The 25,324-nt window shown below is 54.7% G+C and overlaps 1 protein-coding gene and 1 pseudogene across 4 annotated transcripts in view; both read left to right on the top strand.

Annotated features, from left to right (window-relative positions):
* Positions 1-567: 567 nt before the first annotated feature.
* LOC135891984 (vesicle-associated membrane protein 3-like) lies at positions 568-6,370 on the top strand (annotated as a pseudogene).
* A 6,115-nt stretch (positions 6,371-12,485) lies between these two features.
* The window catches only part of LOC135891579 (syntaxin-binding protein 2-like), a 29,253-nt gene continuing 16,414 nt past the window's right edge, over positions 12,486-25,324 (top strand). The window contains exons 1-12 of one of the 4 annotated variants that reach the window (XM_065419165.1): positions 12,486-12,522; positions 14,833-14,882; positions 15,919-16,000; positions 16,600-16,695; positions 17,217-17,230; positions 17,341-17,416; positions 18,145-18,248; positions 18,811-18,959; positions 19,615-19,699; positions 23,571-23,701; positions 23,844-23,951; positions 24,942-24,999. In XM_065419165.1, coding sequence (XP_065275237.1) covers positions 12,486-12,522; positions 14,833-14,882; positions 15,919-16,000; positions 16,600-16,695; positions 17,217-17,230; positions 17,341-17,416; positions 18,145-18,248; positions 18,811-18,959; positions 19,615-19,699; positions 23,571-23,701; positions 23,844-23,951; positions 24,942-24,999 — 990 coding nt within the window. Of the gene's footprint in view, positions 12,523-14,832; positions 14,883-15,918; positions 16,001-16,599; positions 16,696-17,216; positions 17,231-17,340; positions 17,423-18,144; positions 18,249-18,810; positions 18,960-19,614; positions 19,700-23,570; positions 23,702-23,843; positions 23,952-24,941; positions 25,000-25,324 lie in introns of all 4 variants that reach the window. The other 3 variants (XM_065419167.1, XM_065419166.1, XM_065419168.1) reach the window with 3 other exon arrangements.

The following is a 25,324-nucleotide window of genomic DNA, read 5'->3' as shown; positions in this document are numbered from 1 at the left end:
TATCACTCCTTGCATTTGTGTATAGACATCTAACATGTTAAGCAGATGCCCCCATAGATTTCCCTCTTGTTTCTCCTATAATTCGACTGCAATTTTCCACATCTACTTCTCCTCAAATATCTAGTCCTCTATTAAGGTCACCTTTTTTTACCTGGTGGCTTTTTTCACCTGCCCCCTCTGAACTTAGTTTTAAGCTCTTCTCATAAGGTTGGTGAGTCAATGCATGAAGATGTTCTTCTCCTTCTTGGTCAGACGGACCCCATCTCTTCCCAGCAAACCTCCTTCCTGCAATAGACCCATGGTAGAGGAAGTCAAACCCTCCCATAGACCCATCTTCATAACCCTATTATGTGGGGCTAACGTGGCAGCTCTGGGCACTGACAGGCAGGCTGCTGCCCATGGTGCCACACAGCACCTGGGGGGGAAATGGCTCTGCCCGACGGGACAGGTCAGCAGCTCTCATCAGGCAGTAAAGCGGAGTGCCCCAGAGTGCCCTGCCCCCCAGAGAATCCCTACTGCCCCTCACCAGCCCCACAGAGCACCCTGCCCCCCCATCAGCCCCACTGAATGCCCTGCCCCCCGCCCACTAACAGCCCCAACCCCGTTACCTTGTTCAGCTCTCTCTGGTACTCGGGCATCTTCCTCAGGATCTGCGACAGGTCTTTGGCTTCAGCACCATGCAGTGGGGCTTTGGCTTTCTGTCCTGGACCCCCCAAGTCTAATGCTGGCCATGCTTTGTGGACCCCTGAAACCTCCTTGCGGCCCCCCTCAGGGGGCCCCAGACCCCTGCTTGAGAACCACTGTTGTAGATGTCTTATGTGTACAAACTGTAGATGTACTGTTCTTTTTCCTTCATTGGGGGAAATCAGACTCTTGAAAAGGGTACAGTAGTCTGGAAAGGTTGAGTCCCACTGCTCTACCGTGCTTCTTGCACCTTCTTCTGAAATATCTGGTACTGGCCACTGCCTCTCTATTTTGTGGTGAACTTTTAGGAAAACAAGCAGCGAATGTTGCATGCTTCCAGTGACTGACACAATCTTTTTCTGAGTTCAGTAGCTTCCAAAAAGAATTTAAATTCCCAAGTTCAACCAAGGGAAAATAGTGCACACAAGCTCATCTGCTTTTTATTTCAAAGAGGGGGGGATCCCTAAACCCATGTTCTTGGTCAATCAAGAGCAACAATACACTATGCTCTGAGCTGTAGTGCCGCTCTTCTCTCTCCCACCTGCTTCTCTGATCTCCAGTGGCATTGCAGCCATTCGTTAGTGGTAAGTTTGGAACCACTGTCTGAATTCTATGGCTAAAGCTTGCTGCTCAAGCGTCACTCCTCCACTGCAAAAGAAATCGAACTTTCTTTCTTCTGTTGCATATTAGCTCCTTGGGAATGTTCCACCTTTCTTTGTTATGACCATTGTTATGACCACGTTTATAGTCACTGGTTTGTATACCGTTTGTTTGCAAATTACCAAGCATACTTCTAGGTGGTATATAAATGTAATTAACGGTATGATATCGTAGTGTAACTGTCTCTACACTGCAGGTCAACAAGTGGCCCTGGAAGCTCAAGTAGTGCCTCTGGCAGTAACCGTCACCTTGAGCAGACACAACACCACGTAGATGAGGTATGGCTCTTGTATAGAGCAGCTTTACCATTCCTTTGACCTTGGGAAACCTGACAGAGGGAAGACACATGGAAGTGCTGTGTGGGCAAAGAGTAAATTTGTCTGCTTCAGTGTATGAACCAAAAGCTAGAATGTCTTCGTCGTTTGTCCCTCTTGTGATCTGAACTATCATCTTGAGATTCGTTGCAGGAAACCTGTGATACTTCCCAGGTGTTGACTTGATCTTGCAAAGATGACTATCTTGTGAGCCAATGTGTTAACTGCATGACTCCAGTTGGTTTCTGACAGAGAATGAGCTATGCTATGTGGAAATCCACAATTCCCAGGGGTTTCTAGTTCTATATCAAAACTATGGCAAACTTCCTGCATGAGCCAAAAACCATCCTTGACTGAGAGCCTCATTTCTTTCTGACTGGATAGGGTAGCACATCACTTCCTTTTCAGAAGTCATAGGTGCTTTGTGTGTCAAAAGAAACATTGTACAGTAACTCCTCACTTAATGTTGTAGTTATGTTCCTGAAAAATGCTACTTTATGCGAAACGATGTTAAGTGAATCCAGTTTCCCCATAAGAATTAATGTAAAAGGACGGGGGAGTTAGGTCCCAGAGAAATTTTTTTCGTCCAACAAGAGACTATATTTTAATTTTTATATATATGTGTGTGTGTGTGTGTGTGTGTATATATATATATATATATATATACACACACACACACACACACACACACACACACACACACACACACACACACACACACACACAGTATAAGTTTTAAACAATTTAATACTGTACGCAGCAATGATGTTTGTGAAGCGTGGTTGAGGTGGTGGAGTCAGAGGGTGGGATATTTCCCAGGGAATGCCTTACTGTTAAATGATGAACTAGCACTCGCCTGAGCCCTCAAGGATTAACACATTGTTGTTCATGTAGCCTCACACTCTACAAAGCAGCACAGATGCTGGGAGGAGACACAGCATGGCAGAGAGAGACTGTGTCTCTGTGAGAGAGGGAGAGACAGATACACACACCCTGTGTGTGTGTGTGAGAGAGAGAGATGTGCCTTGTCCCTTTAAGTACACTCACCCCCACTCTAAGTACACTACCTTTTTAAGAAGATCGGCAAGTTGAGACAGCAGCTGCTTCCAGCAAGCTCCCTCTGTCCTGAGCCCTGTCATGTCCCCCCTTGCTCTGTGGAGATAGGTACAGGAGCAGGGGGGAGGGGGACACCCTGACATTAGCATTTCTCTTCCCCGCCACCCCCATCCCCCGCACAGCAAGCAGGAGGCTCCCGGGAGCAGCTCCAAGGCAGAGGGCAGGAGTAGCATATGGCAGTGGGGGAAGGGACAGCTGAACTGCCCGGCAATTGATAGCCTGCTGGGCGGCTGTCGCACAGGGAACTTTGGGAGGCTGCTGGTTTACCCTGGTTCCAAGCCCCATCAGCTAGCTCCAATAGGCTGCTCTTTCTGCAAGCAGTGGACATAGCAGGTGGCTGCCAAACAACATTATAGGGGAGCATTGTGCAACTTTAAACGAGCGTGTTCTCTAATTGATTAGCAATATAATAACGTTAACCGGGATGATGTTAAATGAGCAGTTACTGTATTGTTCAAATGCCAGCTGTGGCTTCCATAACTGAGTTTTTCTTATACAGTGATGACCCTTCTCTAACATGCTAGATTGTTAGTGGAATACTTTACTTTCAGTAGGAGTAAGTTTATAAACAAAGCTTCTGATATTGAAACCCCAAGGCAGGCATTGGGAATCTCCAATTCAATTACTTAGTTCCACAAATCTTTCAGCTAATATAAGAACCTAAATTCAATATTGTCTACTCTTAATAAAAAGGCAATATCTTCTGCTTTATTTAAAAACAAACGCTTGAATGTTGTTAATGTTGTTATAAAAGGTGTCTGTCAGGATATGCTGCATGCTTAAAGTGTTTGAGGAGATGAACATCTAACACATGTTAGATGTTAAATTTGTTAGTCTCTAAGGTGCCACAAGTACTCCTGTTATCTAACACATGAATAACTTACTGTGACTATTAAATCACTGTAGGTGATTGACATCATGACGGTGAACGTGGACAGGGTTTTGGAACGAGATCAGAAGCTGTCAGAGTTGGATGATGCACTGCAGCGGAATCTGAGACCAGTGCTGCCAAGCTGAAAAGAAAGTATTGGTGGAAGAACTATAAGGTAACCATGACTCGAGTATTTCCAATGCAAATTAATGTCACTAAGAACTATAAGTTGTTGAATACTACATAAAGGGAAAGAAATCCAGATAACTTTAACCATGAAAACATATGGCCAATTTCTGCAGCCTTTACTCATAGTGAATAGTATTTAAGATTACAACATACGGTCCTTAATGAGCATTTGGCTTAGTGAAGTAGATGAACTTTCCAAAAGTTGGGTGGCCTGGCCAAGTTCCTTTACACAAAACGTTCTCCAGGCCAGAAATGTGGCTAAGGATAAATGGATGTACTAGTTTAAGGTGTTGGAGATCTAGAAGGAAGAAATTCAGTGCTATGGATTGAATGATGACAACACACACAGCAGCACAAAGAACCTTTAGTCTCTTACAGTCATGTGTGCTAATTACAGGAAGGCCTGGAAGCCTACTCTTTATTTGCTGAGAAGCCAAGACAGAGTGGAAAACATTAATTTGTAAGGCAGGGGAGTAGTAGTTGGGTCTAGAGAAGAAGCTTTTGCCCTCTTTTAAAAATATCTAAGTGAGTTGTTTGTATTAAATTATGTGCTTTTTTTAACAGATATGGGCAGTATTGATAGCATTTGTTCTCATTATCATCATCATCATCATCATCATTGGTAAGTGTTTAGCTAAAGCACTGTTTTGTCAGTAGACTAGCGTACATGGGGCATAAGACTGTAAATCGAATGCAAAAAGTTGTTACTGTAACACACTCTGGTTGTGACTGCTAGTACATAGGTCATAATATTCAAAAGTTAAGGTTCACACAGTAACGCTAACTTAGCCATATTGCATGCCTGACATATGCAATAGTTCAAAGTAGTACTTACGCTGCTAAATTGATGTTTGAATGTAATCTATGTGATGTGGTGAAATTATGTCTTCTGTGGGAACCTTAACTGTTGAATCTCAGGCTCTTGTGCATTGAGCAGAAATGGGATCCCACAGGAGACTGGGACCCCTGAGTCCCAGTCCCAGCTCTGCGAGTGACTCTGAGCGTGACCAGGTCACTTGACCACTTCTTTGCCTCAGTTTTTCAATCTTTAAAATGGGGATAATGATGCAAACCTCACAGGGGTTTCCAAAGAGTAACATGAAATGCTTTGAGAACTTAGATGACAGGAGCTGTGGACATACACCTTTCTCAAATTCATCTTTCGTGATATTTCTACATTTATTAATCCTTTAGACTCCAGGTTCAACATCCTTATGTCACTTTTCTTTCTTGCAAAGCAGTCTGGCCCTCTTCTAGTGGGTCACACCCTTTTCTTAATCCCCAAATGGGTACTCCAGCCAATCAGACTCCCCTTGCTGTCTTCCAGCCCAGAAGTCAGGCAAAACAAACCACAAAAGAAGTAGGGAAGCTTCATATGAAACTCCTCCTCCAATCCTCAATAGTGCTTAGATAGCAAGGTAGTTAGGACAGGTCTACACTGTAAACTTACCCCTGCATGCCATTGATATAACTATGTGTGAAAAATCCACACCTGTGAGCGACGCAGTTACACCTACCTAACCCCTATTGTAGACAGCGCTATGTGGACAGGAGAGCTTTTCCCCTCAACATAGCTACCGTCTCTCATGGAGGTGGATTAAATATGCCAATGGGAGAAGCTCTCCCATCAGTGTAATATTGTCTTCACTGAAGCGCTACAGCAGTCCAGTTGCACTGATGCCACTGCAGGTCGACACTTAAAACCCTGCCCTTAAACTCAGTCCAGGCAAGAGCCTTGATCTGACTAGCCTCACTTGAGTGCAGGAAACACCACTGACTTCATGCACTAGCTTTCCTGCTGGAGGAGAATCCTGGGGGAGGAGGAGGAGGACAGACAGTTCTCAAGGATTCATCACCGGTGAACAAGCTGTTTAAACAGAAATATATTGCAGTAGAAGCTTTAAGAGGAAAGAAATTCATGCTCCCTTGTTTGATATCCAGATTTCACTTGTCCCAACTTCTGAATGTTGCCAGATGTACCCGTATGTATCCAACAGCCACGAGCCCATCATTATAACTGGTAACAAACCTGTAAATACCAACACAAGTGGAGATGTTTCTGGTGGGTGCAAGGAAGACTGTGGATTCATATTCTGGCCATAGTAGAGCCAGGGAGCTTCTGCCTAGTTACACTGCTTGGTGTTCAGCTGTTTGAATTTGTGATGTAGCTGTTAACAAGCTTTCCAGCAGGCTTCATTTACTCTCGAGCTCTGACAGCATATTCATTTCTCACCTTTGGGCCTGTTTGTAACACAGTCTACAGCAACTAACTGTGATGCTACAAACAGAATTGTGACCATAGGTGAGAAATACTTAGTACATGAATTCTAAAAGCTAATCCTGTGCAAGAATGAAACTATGGTAAAACAAACACAGGAAATTATTTAGAATTTCCTTTTGTTGAATATTTTGAGTGTTCCGTAGCTCAAGTCTTTAAGTTGCAGGGTTGTTTTATGCCTCTTTGATGTTGGGGGAAGAGGACTGTCGTTTTTCCAATCCTTATTTTTCTGTTATAGTCTGGAGTGTGTCTTCATGAGTTACAAGAAGAAATGCAAACCAGCAGAAGCCATCTCTCTCCTTCAAACCTGCTGTATTCTCAAGCTCTCACCTACTGATGTATAAAGCAAAATTATTTTGATTAGTCATGTGATAACTTTCTCTCATTTATAGGAAATGTGCCTTTATTTAAAAGTTACACTCCTAATTTTAAAATACTAATAAGCACAGCCCACAACTTGCACAGTGCCTTGGTAATCTTGAGTATGAGCTGGTGAAGAGGATTTCATGTTTGCATTTCAGAATCTAGAAGCAATGTATTGTTGCCAGTGAGTACTGCGTTCTACATAAATGTGAAGAGTATGTTTGGGTATCTGTCCTCTTCGCTGTCTCCTTCATGCCCCAATTTAAAGGTGTAGTGACACACTACTAAAGGGATGGGAACCAAATCTTAAATTTGTGCCTTCTTGGAAGAAACTCTTAACACGTCTGCCATTTGCAGGGCCGCCTCTAGGCACCAGCAAAGCAAGCAGTTGCTTGGGGCAGGCAGATTTGCAAGGGGCGCAAGAATACAGCATGGGAGCTGAGAACCAACAGGGGGCCCTGGGAGCTGTAGTTCCTTGGTTAGCTCCCTGCCTATAGAGCCAGCCCTGGAGCAGGGAAAGAACTACATTTCCCAGCATTCCCTTGGCCACTAGCAACAGGAAAGGGTGGGGGAAGGAATATGGTACTGAAATCTGCAGCTTGCTGTGAATGGTAGGAACAGAACTGCCCCCCCGCTCCCCTGTACTGCCCCAGCCCTGGGCTCTCCCCTGCCCACACCCCCTGCCACCTCAGCTCTGGCCCCCACCTGCACTCCCCTGCTGCCCCAGTCCTGGGCTCTCCCCCCCCCACACCCCCTGCCTCCCTAGTCCTAGGCTCTTCCCCCCCCCCCCCGCACCCCCTGCCACCCCAGCCCTGGGCTCTCCCCCCCCGACCCGCACACCCTGCTGCCCCAGCTCTGGCCCCCACCTGCACCCTCCTGCTGCCCCAGCCCTGGGCTCTCCCCCGCCCACACCCCCTGCCACCTCAGCTCTGCCCCCACCTGCACTCCCCTGCTGCCCCAGTCCTGGGCTCTCCCCCCCACACACACACCCTGCCTCCCCAGTCCTAGGCTCTTTCCCCCCCCCGCACCCCCTGCTGCCCCAGCCTTGGGCTCTCCCCCCACCTGCACCCCCTGCCGCCCCAGCCCTGGGCTCTCCCCCAAAGAAGGAATTGGGGGGACTAAATGGACAGTGCACCTCTCTATCTGAAGCCTAGCAAGGGAGGTATGTGGATCTCACTAGAATTTAAAATGAAAAGTAAGGGAGGGGAGGCTCTGGACCTGGGCAGCTTTAGATACAGTACCAGGCACTTAGGAGGATTTCCACTTCTGAGCCATGGAAGCAGAAATTGACTTTTCTTTTCCAGTTATAGCTAATATTCAGAAAGGGAATCTAGCACCTGCCTTCCAGATTTGAACACCCTCAAAATTCAGGAGTGCTCAAGCTCAATTTGGGCAGCTGTTACTTCATTTCCCCCAAATCAAATATACTGATCCACTGTAACTTGCTATAGAAAAAGTAGAATAAATTGAGCAAGAAATGCTTCCCAGTGGTTATTAGGACTGGAATTGCTATTTTCAACAGCCATTGCTTGTTTTTTTGTTTTTTTTTAAGTTTTAGTTTTATTTGTTTAAAAGGAAGACCGTGATAGTGCATTCCCCATAGAAACAAAGAATGGAACAAAAGAATAATAAAGGCACCTCAACTTTTCCTCATTTATGTAGGACAGTCTTATAATATGCATCCAGATATCCTCCAGTCACACAAGCTGAAAATTGTTCCACTTTACTGCAGTTCTGTAATCATATGGGAACCAATCCTGTCTGTGTTCTGTGCACATCCAAAATTCCTGCTGAATGACCCGCCCTGGGAGCGAGTTACCAGTGACCCAGGGCTGGGGCGGCAGGAGGGTGCAGTTGGGGGGGGGGAAAGGGGGAAAGCCCAGGGCTGGGGTGGGGGGCAGCCCAAAATTTTTTTGCTTGGAGCAGCAAAAAACCTAGAGCCGGCCCTGGCCATTTGAACAGACTTTCCCTGCCTTGCCTTACTCCATTAATGCCTTCTGACTAGTTGTGGAAGAGCCTGCCACCCTTGTAAACACTACTTGTCATTCACTACTGTTTTAAGAATATGCAGTTAAATTCTATTATTGAAGTTCTAAATATTTGAGCACTGAACCGTTAGTGCTGCCTTGTGGTATTTGTGATTAAACACTTCTCTATAAGTTGTTTACATTCTCTTCAAAAGACAGTCTGTCACTTTTTGGTGTCAGTTTAATCTGAAAGAGTACCTTTAAAAATGTTTACTGTTTGTAATGTAGACACTTACCAAAGTTGGTTTTGTTTGAGGTTTTTGTCTTTTGCCAAAAAGTAGATCAGTGAAAACTTTTCTCTGCAAGCCAGCAAGATGTTTCCAGAGTAGAATCAGTGCCAAATGTAGTTTAAAATTTTATATATATTTATATGTAATCTGTTTGCATTACTTCACAAATTATCTTCCCTCTAAACTAGTCCCCTGAGTGAGTGTTCCCTTAGGACTTCAGGAAAGGCTGGTAACAAACGCCGTTGCCTCTTCCCTCTTACCGACAAACTTTTTAGGTATGGGTGACTGCTCTCTATGAGGAGGGAAAGAAATAACTTGGTGCTTCACACAGAGTCACCACTGTGTGTACCCTCTAATCTGTCGGTTTCTAATTTCCTTCCAGTCCTTGTTTCTACTTCCTCTGTATAGTTTTTCCTTTCTCTTGTCTCTTTTTTCCTCCCTTACTTTTTGGGGTAGATTTGCAAGTAGCTACACTGTGAAATTGATTCACAAACCTAATCGACATAGCCTACTTCTTTAAGTGTTGGATGTTGCTTTGGCTGTTATCACAAAAAATGAGCTAGACTCTGTAGCGACAACTACCAGAAAGATGTGACAGAGCGCTCAGAGGGTGGCTAAGCCCAATGGTGGAGCTGCCCTCTAAACACCTAGCAAGAAATATTGGCCTCTTTACCCCAAAGTACAAGATGCTTTTTGGTAGTGAGTGTTGTGGAAAGTTGCTCTGTTGGCTTATAATTAACTATCTAAGGCCTTGCCTGTTTCGTTGAGGATGAAGAGGGAGAGAAAGGCAAGGATTTCTGTGCCTACTGAAGTATTTTAATTTCTGCTCTATCTTTATCACTGCAGTGACTTCTTTAAATGTACAAAGTCTCTAGAAAAATAACTCTACTGTATGAATGCACCATGGACCAGTAACAAAGCTAACTGTACAAAAATGTAATCTTATTTACTCACAATTAAGAAACTTTTTACTATTATGTTTATGCTGCAGCTTTTAAAGAAATATCAACTCTCTGTACTAGTTCCTACATTGTCAGAGGTTTCTAAATGTATGTCACCAGGGAGGCGTGTGTCCCTGCACTGTGTTGGCCTTTGTAACGTTTAATAAAGTGGCTGTTGAAACTACCATGTGTTCCTCGGCGTGTGTGTGGGTGGGCGGGGGTGTTAGGAAGAAAGGTCTCTGCTGCCTTGCGCTGCTGGGGGGGCGGCTGCACCTCCTGGGGGGCGGCCGTTGAGGGCAGAGTGGCCCATGGACGGTTGCTGCGCTGGGCCAGGCTGTAGCCCCGGATCCCCGCCCTGGGTGATGGGGTGGGGAGAGCTAGGTGCTGAAGCGGCAGCTCGAGCCCCAGCCAGTAGCTGGTTCCGGCTCTAGTTCTAGCCCCTGAGGGGGTTGGGGGCAGGACTCCCTGACAGCTGCTCTGCCCCACCCCCACTCGTCTTGCCCTATGGGAATGTGGGGGGAGGCCAGCCTGGGGTCCAATGGGAGGCAGCTGCACGGTGAGTCGGAGGCCGAACCCGCTTGCTGTGGGGCCACGTGAGGCTCTCAGGAAGGGGGAGAGAGACCCCGCTAGTGGCTCGAGCCCGGGGAGTGAGGGGGGGGCAAGCTCTGGGGGCTCTACCTATAGAACCGCCGGGCTAAGGGCAAGGGCTGTAACTCTCCAGCCTTGGGGGGGCTTTATAACCCCTCCTAGGAGCTGGGGTGCAGGTGAGGGGTTGGGGGGCTCTTTAACCCCCCCCCAGGCAAAATGAGACATGGACTTTCATTCACCCTGTACTGAATTGCAGCCACTTCTGGGGTGGAGCGCAGTAGCTGCATAACAACACACAGCAACACTGCACAGGGATTGCCTGCCCAGCACTGAAATGCAGATACCTCTGGGGTGGAGCGCAGCAGCAGTGTAGTAACACAGCAACACTATACAGGGATCACTCACCTGGCACTGAAATGATGCCATCTCTGGGTGGGGAGGTAGAGTGAACAGCCACAGAGCGAAACAACTCACTGTTTAGAGCAGGATGTGAAGAAGACTCTCACTTCCATTCGAAAGCTCTGGGGGAGTTTACAGAAACAGAACATGCTGTTAACCTGAGCTGAACAGCAGCCAGGACACAATAGATTGGGTCTGCACTGCGGGTAACCAGACAACAGCTCTGCCATGAGGGATTTGTTCTGATTGATGGAGGAGGGATGGGGCAGGGATCCAGTCAAGCCTGGGGAACAAATTCCTTCTCCAGGACGCTTTGCTCCAGGATCTTGGAGCCCAGGCTCTATGGCCATTAATTACTGCACCACCCAGCCAGAAGGGAAGGGCTGGGGCAGGTCTCTGCGCTCCACATGTCACAAGCAGACAAGGCAGAACGAACCATGTCACAGAATGAATCAATTGCATAGCCTGGACTAGAACCCAGGAATCCTAACTTTCAGCTCTCTGCTCCAACCATTAGACCCCACTCCGCTTGCAGTCAGGATTGAACCCAGGAGTCCTGATTTCTAGGACCCCCCCCCCGTTTCTCTAATCCAGTGGTTCTCAACCAGGGTTACGTGTGCCCCTGGGGGTACGCAGAGGTCTTCCAGGGGGTACATCAACAGGCTACATAAAAAGCATTAGTGAAGTCAGTACAAACTAAAATTACATACAGACAATGACTTGTTTATACTGCTCTATATACTGCTGGGTGTGTTTTGTTATAGGATTATAGTCTGTTAAAATATGTGTATATTAAATTCAATGTGTAGTTTGTACAGATATAGCAGCAATCCAAGATGGCGTCTGAACTGCCATCTTGTGACCGCCATCTTGTTGTTTACTGTTATCATGGCCCAGTCATAACTGGATCCAACTGGTTTTTCCCGCCATTGGCCACTCCAAGGACAATTTTACCTCAGACTGTTTTCCACCCTTGCTGGGACTGTACCATATTTTCCCGCCACTAAATGCGGAAAGGGACTGAGCTCCCTGCCGAGTGGTACAGTCCGTCCCAGTGACTGTGTGTGCGCAGCTCAGGCCTTCCCAGCACGTTCTGGTCGAAGTGAAGAGCGAGGGAAGGAGACGTTCCTGCTCCTGGGTACAACACGGGGCCCGGCTGGGGGGCCTGGCTGGGGGGGCTGAGTGGAGGGGGGCTGAGGAGCCTGGCTGGGGGGGGAGGCTGGGTGGAGGTGGGCAAGAGACTTGACTCGGGGGGGCGAGGGGCACTGCTGGGGGGGGCACTGGTTGGGGGGGACTTGCAGCTCGGTGGGGGGCCCTAACCGGAGTGGGTTGAGGCCCCACTACCCCAACCCAGTCCTCGCTTTAACCCTGCAAGGGGGCCCCGCCTCCCTCTGCGCCCCACGTGACCGGGTGGGGGATCAGCGGGGACCTGCGTGGCCCTGTCACCAGGCGCAGGCCCATGGGTGCCCAGGCACAGCCCCCGCAGCGCCAGAAGTGGGGGGCTGCGGCGCTCGGCCGTCATCAGCCTTGCAGACATCGACCCACCAGCACCCCAGTTGCTTTATACTCAAATCAGTCACTGGGGGGGCTGGGCCCATCCATCAGTGACACTAGAGGGAACTGGGCCCCTCCATCAGTGTCACTAGTGGCCGTCGCCCAGTGTCACAGACACTCCCCAGAGCATGGCAGGGAGAGGCCAGGGCGCGCACAAGGGTAGGAGCAGAGCAGGGGCAGAACCCAGGAGTCCTGACTCCAGCCCTGCCCCGCACACAGCTGAGTCCCACTTCCATCCACAGGACTCGAAGGTGCGTGAGAGAAGGCAGAGATGACCCCATCCGGGCTGAAGGCGGTGGTGCGCGAGAGTGAGTGCAGAGCTGGGGGGTCTGAGCCCGGTCGGGGGCAGAATCCAGTCGGGTGTGGGTCTGGGGGAACAGGACCCAGTTGGGGGGCCCGGGGAGGGCAGGGCGGGGCGCTTATGGGGGTGTCGCACCCTCGGGGAGGATTAGGAGTCAGTCAGAGCAGAAAGAACAGGAGTACTTGTGGCACCTTAGAGACTAACAAGTTTATTAGAGCATAAGCTTTCGTGGGGTACAGACTAACACGGCTGCTACTCTGAAACCAGTCAGAGCAGAGAGCTCCTCCTCCCCCTGCCTGCCTGTCACACACCAGGAGGGTGTCTGCCCCACCCCCAAGGGCTGCCCCCTCCCATAGGAGCTGCACTTTGGGGGGAATCATCGTCATCTCTTTCCATCGGGGTGACTCCCGCCAGGGCCGGTGCAAGGATATTTTGCGCCCTAGGCGAAACTTCCACCTTGCACCCCCTCTCCTCCCCCAACCACCTCCGAAAACTAGTAAACTTAGCGTTATAAACAGCCTGTCAGAACGGGTAACAGCTGCACACGAGGAGAAAAATGACGTCATAGCCACTTTGTACCGTAGTGAAGCAGTACGCTTCTGCCCGGCCGCAACGCAGAGCTGGCATAGGCTATAGCTGTAATGTAGGAGAGAACAAGTTAAAGCCTTACACCTGATCAGCATGGCCTCCGCTGCCTTGTGCATGCTGGACTCTGAGGTGTTAGTTGCTATGTGTTAGTCATTATCTTCTGGCAACACCCTGACCCGCTGTGTGGGCTGTGTTACTTCAGAAGCCCAAGCCACTCTGAATCTCCAGCCCCAGCTGCAGTGGACGGGGCCTGTGGCTAAATCCAGACCACAGGCCTGGGGTTTAAAAGACCCTTGGAAAGTGGATTCAGTTCAGATGTTCCATGGTTGCCCCCAGAACTGGGACAGAGCAAAAGTGGCCCACAGGTCAGGACGGCCGGTGGTGCTAATAACCCTTAGCTCTTCTCTTAGTTTTTCCTCAGTAAATCACACAATTAGGAGGGCCTGACACGTGACTTTTGAATACTTGGGCTGGGCCATACTGCCCCGGTTCAAGAGGGGTCTCTGAACAGGAATAGCAGGGGGCTGCAGGTCAGGAGTGAGGGGCATTTGCAGAGCCGTGAGGGGGGGGGGGGACCCAGGACTGGAATAGCTGCGGGTCAGGAGTGAGGAGCTCTGGCAGAGCTGGTGGGGACAGACCAGGGCTGGCATAGCAGGGGGCTGCAGTAAAGGGCACTGGCGGAGCTGGGAGTGGGTGGGATCCAAGGGCTGGGATAGCGGGGGCTGAGGACAGGAATGAGGGGCATCTGCAGAGCTGTGAGATGGGGAACCCAGGACTGGAATAGCTGCGGTTCAAGAGTGAGGAGCACTGGCAGAGCTGGTGGGGGACAGACCAGGGCTGGGATAGCAGGGGGCTGCAGACAGGAGTGAGGGGCACTGGCAGAGCTGGGAATGGGAGGGAGCCCAGGGCTGGGGTAGCAGGGGGCTCCAGTCAGTAGTGAGGGGCACTGGCACAGCTGGTGGGGGCAGCCCAGGGCTGGTGTGGGGGGCCGTAGCTGCAGTTCAGGGTTGAAATGCCTGTATTACGGTAGGACCCAGGAGCCCAAGTCATGGACCAAGGCCCCATTGTGCTGGGTGCTGTACATTATTCATTAGGTGTATTACGGTAGTTCCCAGGAGCACCAGTCGTGGGCCAGGACCCCATTGTGCTGGGTGCTGTACATTATTTATTAGGTGTATTACGGTAGTGCCCAGGAGTGCCAGTCATGGGTCAGGGTACCATTCTGCTGGGCATAACAAAAAGATGGTGCTTGGCTCGAAGAGCTGACTATCTAATTGCTTAGCTTGGCCGTGGAAGGTGCCCAGGAGACAGGCCGGCAGTTCCCTGAGCGGGGCATGCCTTGGAGGGGTTCTTTGTGCAGGACTCAGGATTTGAAGTCTTTGTCGTGTTGTCGTCCCCCACACACAGTAGAGGGTCCCTGGATCCCCTCCAGTCAAGAGGTGCTGGACAGGATCTGTTCTCTTGCTGCACGGGGCCAGATCCTTAGTTCAGCTGCGCTCGTATCCAGCCTGGCAGAAAGGAAGGGGGATCAGAGCCATGGCCCATCTAGCCTGCCACCCCACCACGATCGCTGACTGGGGGCTCTGCTAGGAGCACATCACTAGCTGGCCTGAGAGCAGCCTCTGAGCCACTTCCCCAAGGGGTCCTTCCACCAGCCAGTGGGTCCTGGCTCAGGGCACAGCCGTCCCATCCAATCCCCACCACTAATCCCCATCTCTTTCCCTCGCAGAGATCCTCAGCGTTGTCTTTCGCAGTGTGAAGAAGGAAGGAGAATGGAAGGTAAGCAGGCCGGGCCTGCTGCCCTGGTGTTCCCCTGGGGATATGCTGTATCCATATATCGTGCTCCTTCCCCTCCAGCTTCTTGGGATTCATGAGGACCCTGAGGTTTTCCAGGCTGGATCAGATCCCTACTCTGTCTAGCTGATCATCTGCCCCCAGCTAGGCTTGGGTATGTCTGCATTCCCGCTGTGCTGGATAAGACCCAGCTGGTCCAGCTAGCCCCATATCTCCCCCCACACACACCGGATCAGACCACTGGGCCCAGTGAGCCAGCCTGGGTGGGAGGAGGAGCAGGAAAGCACCAAGCATGGGGGCAGCATGCACCATTGGGCAGGCAGGTTATTGAGCCCCCGGCATGGACTGGGCTGGGGTGTGTGGAGCAGTGGGCTTGGCCGGTGCGGCAGAGGGAGCACAGGGGACTAGGTTTCCCAGTGGCTGAATCTGGTGCAGCAGGATGCTGGGCTGCACGGAGCAATGGGTTCATTCGGCACGGCAGGAAGGCAGTAGAGATGTTGGGCCGATGGCCTACAGGGCTTTCCTAGGGGAACACGGAGACTCCCCTCGTTCCATTCCTCTGTGCCCTGATCCTGGTTCTGTCCGAGGGCTGGGGAGTGGGTATCTGGTGGATCAGAGGAGGGCACTGGGAGCTAGGACTCCTGGGTTCTGTCCCTGCCTCTTGCACTCACCCTGTCACCTGGGCCAAGAGGCTGATCTCCTCCAGTCTAGGAGGATGGAACCATTCGGAATAGCCGGGTGTCCCAGGTTTGTCTCCGACATCTCGTACCAGCCACTCTGCTCGGAGCCTGCTCTCCTTGTCGCTCCTCACGCAGTCCTTAGCACGGTCAGCTCAGCCAAGTGCAGGCTTGGTAACGGCCCTGCCGCTCTGCTGTGGAAGGGCTGGGCCAGGAGCCGTCGGCTCTGCCGTTAGCAGTCGCTCTGCTCCCTTGGCTGTGCCGTGGATGATGATGGTGGGCGGCTGGGCTCAGGGCAGTGACTAGCTCGTCCGAAGCGGCACGCTCCCCTCTCGCTACCCCAGGTGCTGATCATGGACCACCCCAGCACGCGCATCCTTTCGTCGTGCTGCAAGATGTCCGACATCGTGGATGAAGGCATCACACGTGAGTGGCCCCTCCCTCCCGTCTGCTCCCCCCACCAGGGCTCCCCTCCCCCTTGGATACACCTCACAGTCGGGGAGTTGACTTGTCTACATTCACATTTGCATCTAGTTTTCCCCCTTTGCAGCCCCCTAGATGCCCTCCTTGCTATTGGTACCTTCCCAGCCAGATCTAGTTCCCTTAGCCCAGCGCTTTCAGCCCCTGGAGCCTCTTCACCGCTTTTCTCAGACTCCCGTTAACTCCTCGCTGCTCCTCCCCCATGCTGTGGGCAGGGTCCTGGCAGGGGAGGGGGAATGCTGGCTCCCTGCTCCAGGGTGGAGGAGCCCTGGGGTTGAGGGGCACAGAGCTGAGCCAGCGCTCTAGGGGGCTGTCCCCAGCACAGTACAGAGGGACGTTTCCTCCCTGCTCTGTACTGGGGCAGCATCGCAGCCCATGGCCCCACATCAAAGCTGCTGCTGCATTGTAGCCTGTGGAACCCCTCAGCCTGCTGCCAGCGAACATCCCTGTTCCCCTTGGCTTCCCCTCCGCCCATCCCGGTGGAGAGCGGCTGGGGCGGGTGGCTAGGACACACTGACCTGCGCCCAATGTCTGCTCTCTCCTAGTTGTGGAAGATATTAACAAGCGCCGGGAGCCAATCCCCAGCCTGGAGGCCATCTACCTGCTCAGCCCTGTGGAGAAGGTAGGAGCTCGGGCCTGGGGCAGCTGGATGGGGAGCAGGGGAGACCCCGGGGCAGCACGTAGTGCAGCCTGGAGGTGACGCTGTCCGGGGGGATGCGCAGCACAAGGTCAGGATGGGAATGGGGCCAGTAGGGGCTCCCCAAGAGGCTGTTTCCCCGGAGCTGGGCTTCGTGTTCTTTGCCACGTGAGGCACAGACTGTCCCCTAGACCTCTCCGCAGTGCAGTCCCGTGGGGGTTGGATGGGAAGGTGCAGCAGGCGGAGAGAGGCAACCTCAGCTAGGCTGACCAGATAGCAAGTGTGAAAAACCGGGACAGGTGTTGGGGGGTAACAGGAGCCTATAGAAGGGAAAAAAACTAAATATTGCGACTGTCCCTATAAAATCGGGACATCTGGTCACCCTAAGTCCTCAGCTGAGACTCAAAGTGAAGGAGAATCGCTGAGGCAGAGGCTCAGGTAGCAGGGGCTGTGGGGGAGGAGGCTCCTGCGTCTGCAGCAGGGAGGCCAGTGGAGGGAGACCAGGGGCAGGGGGGTGAAAACCAGCCCACCTCCCGATGGCATCATGCTGGGCCCTGAGTCCCCAGGGGCTGAGCATGGGCTGGGCCCTTCGGGCAGCAGGGAGGGGCCTTGGCTGGTGCTGACAACCCCTCCTCTCCCCCCTTTGCAGTCGGTGCAGGCTCTGATCGATGACTTCCAGGGCACCCCCACCTTCACCTACAAGGCAGCTCACGTCTTCTTCCTCAGCCATGAGTATCTGGGGCGGGGAATCCCCCTGCCGGGAGCCTGGCCAGCGGCACACTGGAGCCTGGGGGTGGGGGGGTCTCTCTCTGCCAGCAGGCCAATGCGCAGCACCCTGATTACGCTCTGCCCTCCTGCAGGGGGATGCAGACCCAGCAGGCCAGACCGAACGACCCCACCGATCCCTTCCCCCCCCTTCTCCCCCATGGGCCTGCCTCCAGCCAGCACGGCTCACAGACACCTGCAGGGTGCGCCCAGAAAGGCGGCCTCTGGCTACCATTCCCAGCATGCATTGCTCCATCAGTCCCAACTGGGGTGTGGGAATGGTATACCCAGAATACCCAGTGTGTCAAGGTCACATCTGCTTCTCCCCATTACAGCCCAAGTCCCTGTTCCTCCTTGTGCATCATCCTGAGTTGTACACTCCAGTCACTTCCCCCTGCGGTGGGCTGAGGGCAGGGTGTGAGAAAGGGACTGCGTAGGAGAGATTGTGCCCCCGCCCTCCTCGCTGCTGATGCTGCAGAAGCCGAGAACCTGGCGTGACTCTGGTTCAGGGGGGTTGGACTCATAGTTGACTCCTGTGTGGCCCTGCTGACCTGCCCAGGTTCCCCACAGGTGTGCAGCACTACTGCCCCTGCTGTGCCCGTCCTGGCCCCGTCCGTGGGGGCTGGCGCTGTGCTGGTGGTCCTGAGCCCTGTGCCTGTCACCCCCACCCACTGCCTTTGCCTTGCAGCCTGTCCTGACCCTCTGTTCAACAAGCTGCGGAAGTCACGGATCACCAAGGCCATCAAAATCCTCAAGGAGATCAACATGGCCTTCCTGCCCTATGAGAGCCAGGTAAGGGGTGACCGGGCTTTGGAGGAGCAGGGCCGCAGGGCAGATGGGTGACGTATGACACCCCAACCTTAGTGTTCCACATGGCTCAGGGCGGGGACACCTTTCCCTTCTAGGGTCCTGGGTTTGACGCCAGCCCAGGGCAGCACGTTTTCCCCAATGGCTCGTTCTGTTCGTCCAGTGAAATAAGCGACAGCGGCAGACGCGCGTTGATGCCGGGTTTGCCTGTGGCTACGCTGGGGCTTTCGCCAGACTAGAAGCATGTCCAAGCCCCCTCCCCCAACATTGACTTCTCCAGGGCAGAGATACACCGCTGCAGCTCAGTAAGGACCTGAATCCGGGGCATCTTCATCCCAGGCGGGTGCATGAATCTCTGGGCCGCTGTCCCTCTACCACAACAGGAGTGGCTTTGGCAAAGGGATCTCTCCCTCACTAGGGGCTCGTTCCGGCTCCGCCAGGCTGGCCTGGTCCAACAGCGCATCTTAGGGGCGTGGTATGGGGCACAGCTGGCCTGACTGCCAGCAGTTGGCACCAGGGTCTGACCTCTGCTCCCCCCGCCCCCCAGGTGTACTCCCTGGACAGGCCACAGAGTTTCCACAACTGGTTCAGCCCCTGCTGCGCCTGGGAAAGGAACAAGGAGCTGGAGATGCTGGCAGAGCAGATTGCTTCATTGTGTGAAACCCTGGAGGAGTATCCAGCCATCCGCTACAGGAAGTGAGTGTGCCCGGGGGGAGGGGTACCCAGCCATCCGCTACAGGAAGTGAGTGTGCCCGGGGGGAGGGGTACCCGGCCATCCGCTACAGGAAGTGAGTGTGCCTGGGGGGAGTGGTACCCGGCCATCCGCTACAGGAAGTGAGTTTGCCCGGGGGGAGGGGTACCCGGCCATCCGCTACAGGAAGTGAGTGTGCCCGGGGGGAGGGGTACCCGGCCATCCGCTACAGGAAGTGAGTGTGCCCGGGGGGAGGGGTACCTGGCCATCCGCTACAGGAAGTGAGTTTGCCCGGGGGGAGGGGTACCCGGCCATCCGCTACAGGAAGTGAGTGTGCCCGGGGGGAGGGGTACCCGGCCATCCGCTACAGGAAGTGAGTGTGCCCGGGGGGAGGGGTACCCGGCCATCCACTACAGGAAGTGAGTGTGCCCGGGGGGAGGGGTACTCGGCCATCCGCTACAGGAAGTGAGTGTGCCCGGGAGGAGGGGTACCCAGTTATCCCTTATAGGAATTGAGTGTGCCATGGGGAGGTACCCAGCCATCCGCTACAGGAAGTGAGTGTGCCCAGAGGGAGAAGGTTACCTGGTCATCTCCTACAGGAAGTGCGTGTGCCCCTGGGGGAGGAGCTGTTTCTACCCACAGGGTTTGTCTTTGCTGCAGGGCCCATGAAGATAACTTCCACCTGGCGCATGCTGTACTGGCCAAACTCAAGGAGTTCAAGGCATACGAGCCCAGCATGGGAGAGGTGAGCGAGCTGTGCCGGCCACGCCCTCACCATGGGACAGAGCCGCAGGGGGAGGGGGAGTACATGAGAAGTAGAAGGAAGGAGGAGTGATTTAGAACCTGCTCGGAGATCCTGGCGGGGGGAGGGGTGGGGTCTAGACCCCCTTGGAGATCCTGAGGGCTCGGGAGAACAATAGCATTCCCTGTGTGGTTGGACTAACGGCCCCAGCCCTTCTCTAACAGTGGCCGTGGGCGGATCGCAAAGTGCTCTACAAAGGCCAGTGTCCTTATCCCCTCTGTACGGATGGGGAAACCGAGGCACCGACTGGGGAAGTGTGTGCCCAGCACAATCTCTGTTTATAAACAGGGCAGTTCGGTCACAGAAGTAAGCTTTGCACACAGAGCCTCTTCCACACCTGGACACTCCTGTCTGTGTGTGCTCCTACACCCATCACCGTGGTATCGGAACCTCACTAATGAATTCAGCCTCCCAGGGGAGGCAGGGGGGCCTGTGTTACAGATGGGAAACTGAGGCATGCAGGGAGTCTGTCAGAGCAGGAGTAGAACCCAGCTCTCCTGAGCCTTAGCCACAAGTCAGCCCTGACCCAGCTCCTGCCGTCCCCGTCCCACCCCCAGCAGAGGGGAGCTGCAAACCCACCCTGCCCTGGATTCTCGCATGGGAAACCCAGTGGCTCCTGTCTCCCTAGGAGAAGCAAAGTGATGTAAAATCCAAGGCCTGCCCAGATCTCTCCCTCCTGTTGCTTCTGCTCTTGCTTCCAGCCTTTGCTGAGCTGCTGGGAGACTGTGCACCTGTGACCAACTGGGAATATTTGTAATATCTTTTATGAAGCCGATGCGTGCCTCAGTTTCCCCTATATGTTTCATGGCTTCTCTGGTGGGGTGTGGGGGGAAGGACTCTCAGGGAAGGTAAGAATCATGGTGTGGGGGGGTGTCACATCCCTGTCTTGGTGAAATGAAGAGAATCCAACCCAGATCAGCCTGGGGGCCAGAAAGACCATGACATCTCCAATGGCTCCTGGCTGGACGCTCCCAGCAGGGAATCGGAGCAGGGGCCCCAGCTCGAGAACACAGGGTTGGGAAGGTTTGAGCTGGGGGATAAGTGGGGGAAGCTGGGAGCTCTCGCCTGAGAACTGACCAAGGTCAGACTGAAGAGGCCTGGTCTACAGGAGGCAATTGCCTCGCTCGGGGGTATGAGAAAGGCGGCGTCACTGAAGCGGTGCAGCTGCAGGGGGTTACATGTAGACAGGCCCTGAGCGAGAGACCCGGAGCCTGAAAACAGGTTTCGCTGCAGCTCGGCCGGGCTCTGGGCTGACCAGAACGGCCTCTTGCTTTAACCTTCAGTGGGCTGGGCTGCCTGGGCTGGGGTCCAAAGAAACCCGACTGTTCTGACAACGCTGGGGGAGTGGCCCTGTCACCCGGGCTGAGTGGCGTCGAGCCCTGCGGAGTGGACGGGTCTGTCCCAGGGTCTGTCTCAGCTGGACTCACTGGGCAGGGCTCACGGGGTGAAGCCCAGCGGTTCGGTCTCAGGAGGTGGGAGGCCGTATGGCTTGTCCTGGAGGAAGAGAGACCTGTTGGGGTCTGGCACAGCAAAGGGCTTCCTCCCAGAGACTTCCCCAGCTGGGGCCCTGGCACCGACCCTGTGGATCCATGAGTGCACCTTTCCTCTCTACTTTCCCATCCACCGAGGCAATGTTGCCTAGTGGCTAGAGCCTTGGACTGGGACGGGAGACCGGGGTTCTATTCCCAGCTGGGTGACCTTGGGCAAGTCACCTCCCCTATTTGTGCCTCAGTTTCCCCATCTGTAAAATGGGGATAATGATACCAGTCTCGGGCAGGGGGGCCCCCTCTGGGATAGCTGGCTGCCATGGCACAGACGCTCTGTAACTCACAGCTGGCAGCACAGGCCTGCCTCCAGAGGGGAGCCTGGCACACACCTGGCTGCCCAAACCATCTACCCAGGGAAGGGATTGACAGCATGCTTGTTAACCACCGGAGCTACTTGCTGCAGCAGAGCTGGCTCCAGCCTGCAGCCCCCGTCTGATCTGTGCTATTCTCAGGAGCTGAGAGCGGCGCTGGGGAGGGCAAAGTCCTGCTCCGTGCACACCCTGCTCCTCTGAGCCCCCCCAGGGATATTCCTGAGACTCTTGCCATCCTCCCTGTCACAGGTGTAAGCACTATCCCTATGTTACACGGGGGAAACTGAGGCATGGAGCAGCGTGCCACGAGTAGGTGGCAAAGGCAGGAATAGGAGCCAGGAGTCCAGACAGCACGCCCACCGCAGGACCGGGAGTGCTGACTCAAGCCCCTGCTCTCAATGCAGTGCTGGCTCCATGCTGCACAATCCCGGCTGGCCAGTCCAGTGTGCCCCTGCCTTGCCAGCTGGCGCAGAACCCCAGGGACTCTTGTAGCATGGCCTCTAGCAGTCAGGTCTCCAAAGCCACCCAGCCCACGGTCACGGCGCCCTGGGGCCTTGTCTGCACTAGTCCTTCTTGCCTTGATGTTTCCCAGCTGCCAGCCCTGAGGGGTAGCTGGCCCAGGCAGTGCTGTGGCACTCACCAGTGCACTAAGCGCCCCTCTGCTCTGGGGGTGACCTGGTGGTTACGCCAGCCCCCATCTGCACTCGGGGAATCCCTCCAGCCGAGCTGAACTGGCAAAGGTGTGAGCAGAGTCCGGGAGGGGCGCTGGGCATAGCAACCCACCCAGGCTGGATAGTGCTGGAGAGGAATGATGGTGCCAGTTCTGGGTTCATGTCCCTGCTCTGCCACAGACTTCCTGTGTGACCTTGGGTGAGTCACCCAGCCCCTCTGGGGCCTCCATCCCCCTCTGCAATGGGGTGACAGCCCTGCCCAGCCCCACGTGCATGGGGGGGCAGGATGCAGCAATGATAGTGCTACAGTGGTGGGGTCCAGATACGCCTCCAAGAGAGGCGCTCCCCCGTCAGCCTCAACCTATTTACCCAGAGGCTGTGGAGACCAAGTGTGGCTGAAAATCGGGCTACGTACTGAGGTGGGACAGTTGGGGAAGCGTCAGGGGCTGTACGTCCCCGGCCCCCCTGACTGTCTGTGCTACCCAGCAAAGAGCAGACGCAGCCCCTTGCTGAGGTGCTCCTGGGTGGGCTTGGGTTCCACTGGAGCTGCTGGAGCCGGTTTCAGAGCCGTCTGCCATGGGAGCGCAGGGCTGGTCTCCTATCGCCACCTGCTGTGCTAAGAGGGCAGTGCATGCTGATCAGGCAGGGAGCGGGGGCTGGGCCAGCCCCTAATGATGTGGGTCTGAGATGCTGACCATTTGAGTGGTCTCTGTCCAGCTGGATGCTGGGGGGGGCCCCCGGGCTGGGAGTGGGGAGCTAAAGCCTCATATGGGGTCCCAGCTCAGATGCAAGGTGGGGCATCGGGATAACGTCCCATTGTCCCCCTCTGGGACCTTATATCAAAGAGTCTCTGGGCCTGGTGTTGGTTAACGATAGACTAGCCAGGGCCTTCTGGTGTAGTTCCCCCCCTTCCCACGCAGCATATGGGGCAGGGCTGCCTTGTAAGGGGCATGCTCCCGTTGGTGGAGAGGCACGAGCAGAGAGCGTGCTTGGGGGAGTGGCCATTGCTATTTGCACGAGGGGCAGGTGGCCCGTCCCTGCAGGGGGCGTTGCAGCGCAGCTGGGTGGGGAGCTCTCCCTGCTGGTCAGGGCGGGACCCCAGGGCACGTCTCAGCTAGCTTGGTGGGTGTCTCCTGGCTTCCCCTGGGGTTGGGGGCTGGGCCGCAGAGAGGGTGGGTGGTGAAGTTTCAGGCCCACCAGGGCCCATTGGATTGTGCCGTGTAAGTCAGGCCAGGAACCATCCGTCGGAGCAGGGGATGACGGTTCTCTCTCTCCTTTGCCCCAGGGCCCTGACAAAGCCCGCTCTCAGCTGTTGATCGTGGACCGGCGCTTCGACCTGGTGTCCCCACTGCTGCATGAGCTCACCTTCCAGGCCATGGCCTACGACCTGCTCAGCATCGAGAACAACACCTACAGGTAGGGCCTGGCTGCCAGCAGGGGGCGCCCCGCACTCCTCCTCAGGCGGGCTGGGGGGATGTGACCCAGGCACCGGCACTGCTCTGTAGCTCCCACGCTCGGAGGAGGGGTGTCGCAGCCTGACCCCATCCCCCCTCCGCAGGTACGAGACAACGGGCACCAGCGACTCGCGGGAGAAGGAGGCGCTGCTGGATGAAGATGACGAACTCTGGGTGCAGCTACGCCACATGCACATCGCTGACGTCTCCCAGTGAGCGCGCTCAGCCCTGCCCCTGACACACCCCTCTGTGCCCCGTCCATCACCCCGGATATGCCCCTCCGTGCCCCACCCAGGGCCGGGACCCATCCGCCCCCGCCCTCCCCGGACACACCACTTTGTGCCCCACCCAATGCCTAGTCCGGGACTCGCTACCCCCCCCTTCGGTACACCTCTCCCCTCCCCGCCCAGTGCCAGGACCCCCTACCCCCACTTTGGCACAGCCCTCTCCTCCCCGCCCACTGCCAGGACCTCCCCCTCGGACACACCTCTCCCACCCAGTGCCAGGACAGCCCACCCCGTTGACACCCCCCCTCTTTTCCAGTGCCGGGACTTCCCCCATCCTCCCCTTCAGACACAGCCCTCCCCACCCTGGGGCCCCCTCGGACACACCCCTCCCCTTCCCTTCCCACCCAGTGCTGGAACCCCACTCCCCCTTGGATACACTCCTCTCCCACCCAGTGCAAGGACACCCCCCAGCAACACACCCCTCTCCTGCTCACTGCCAGGACTCCCCCTTCCCCTCCCACCCAGTGCTGGGGCCTGTCCCTCAGACATGCTCCTCTCTGAGTGCTGAGACCCCCTGGACCCAGCCCCTCTCCCCAAAGGACCCCTGAGCGCTCCCTTCCAGAGCAACTGTCTGCATCTCCTCTCGGGGATCCCCCTGGACACTGTCTTCCCCCGATCCCAGGATCTCCCCAGGCACCTCACAGCCCCTTGAGTGAGTCCCTCACTGACCTCCTGCTGGGCCTGCCTCTGCCCCCAGGCCCCACCCCCATCAGGGCACCAGGAGCCCCCAGAGGTGCACTGAACTCTGCCTTGGGGTAACTTGGGAAGAGCCCCCCCCCGCCCCATCTGAGACTCTCGAGGCAGAGAACTGTGGTGCCCGTGGGGTGGGGGCTCCATCCCCTGTAGCATAGGACAGGGCACCCCCTACCTCTAAGGCAGTGCCTGGCTCCGGCCTGACCCCTCTCCCTGCTGCAGGAAGGTGACTGAGCTGCTGCACACCTTCTGTGAGAGCAAGAGGCTGACCACGGACGAGGTGCGGTGGGGGCTGGGAGGGGGAGCGATTGGGGAGTCTGGGACGGGGGGACCCATCCCACTGCCACTGATGGGGAGGGGAGGCTGCCCTGCTGCCCTAGGAGGGGTTGGGGGGGGGCTGTCCAATTGCTCCCAGGGTTTGCCTGTAAAGGGCTAAGAGGTGTATGTGGAGCCCCCTGCCCCCCAGCCAGAGCTCTGGAGCTCCCCACGGTGAGGGAGGGCAAAGGCCCATGGGGCGGGGTCAGAAAGCAGGGTCAGGGCCTTGCAGGGAGAGCTGCAGGGAGCCAATGCTGGCATCTCCCTGGCCCGCTGCCGCTTTACACCTC

This window comes from Emys orbicularis, chromosome 19 (assembly GCF_028017835.1).
Source record: "Emys orbicularis isolate rEmyOrb1 chromosome 19, rEmyOrb1.hap1, whole genome shotgun sequence".
Taxonomy (NCBI): domain Eukaryota; kingdom Metazoa; phylum Chordata; order Testudines; family Emydidae; genus Emys; species Emys orbicularis.
The sequence above is the reverse complement of the archived record's forward strand: the minus strand, read 5'-3'. Positions and strand labels throughout refer to the sequence as shown.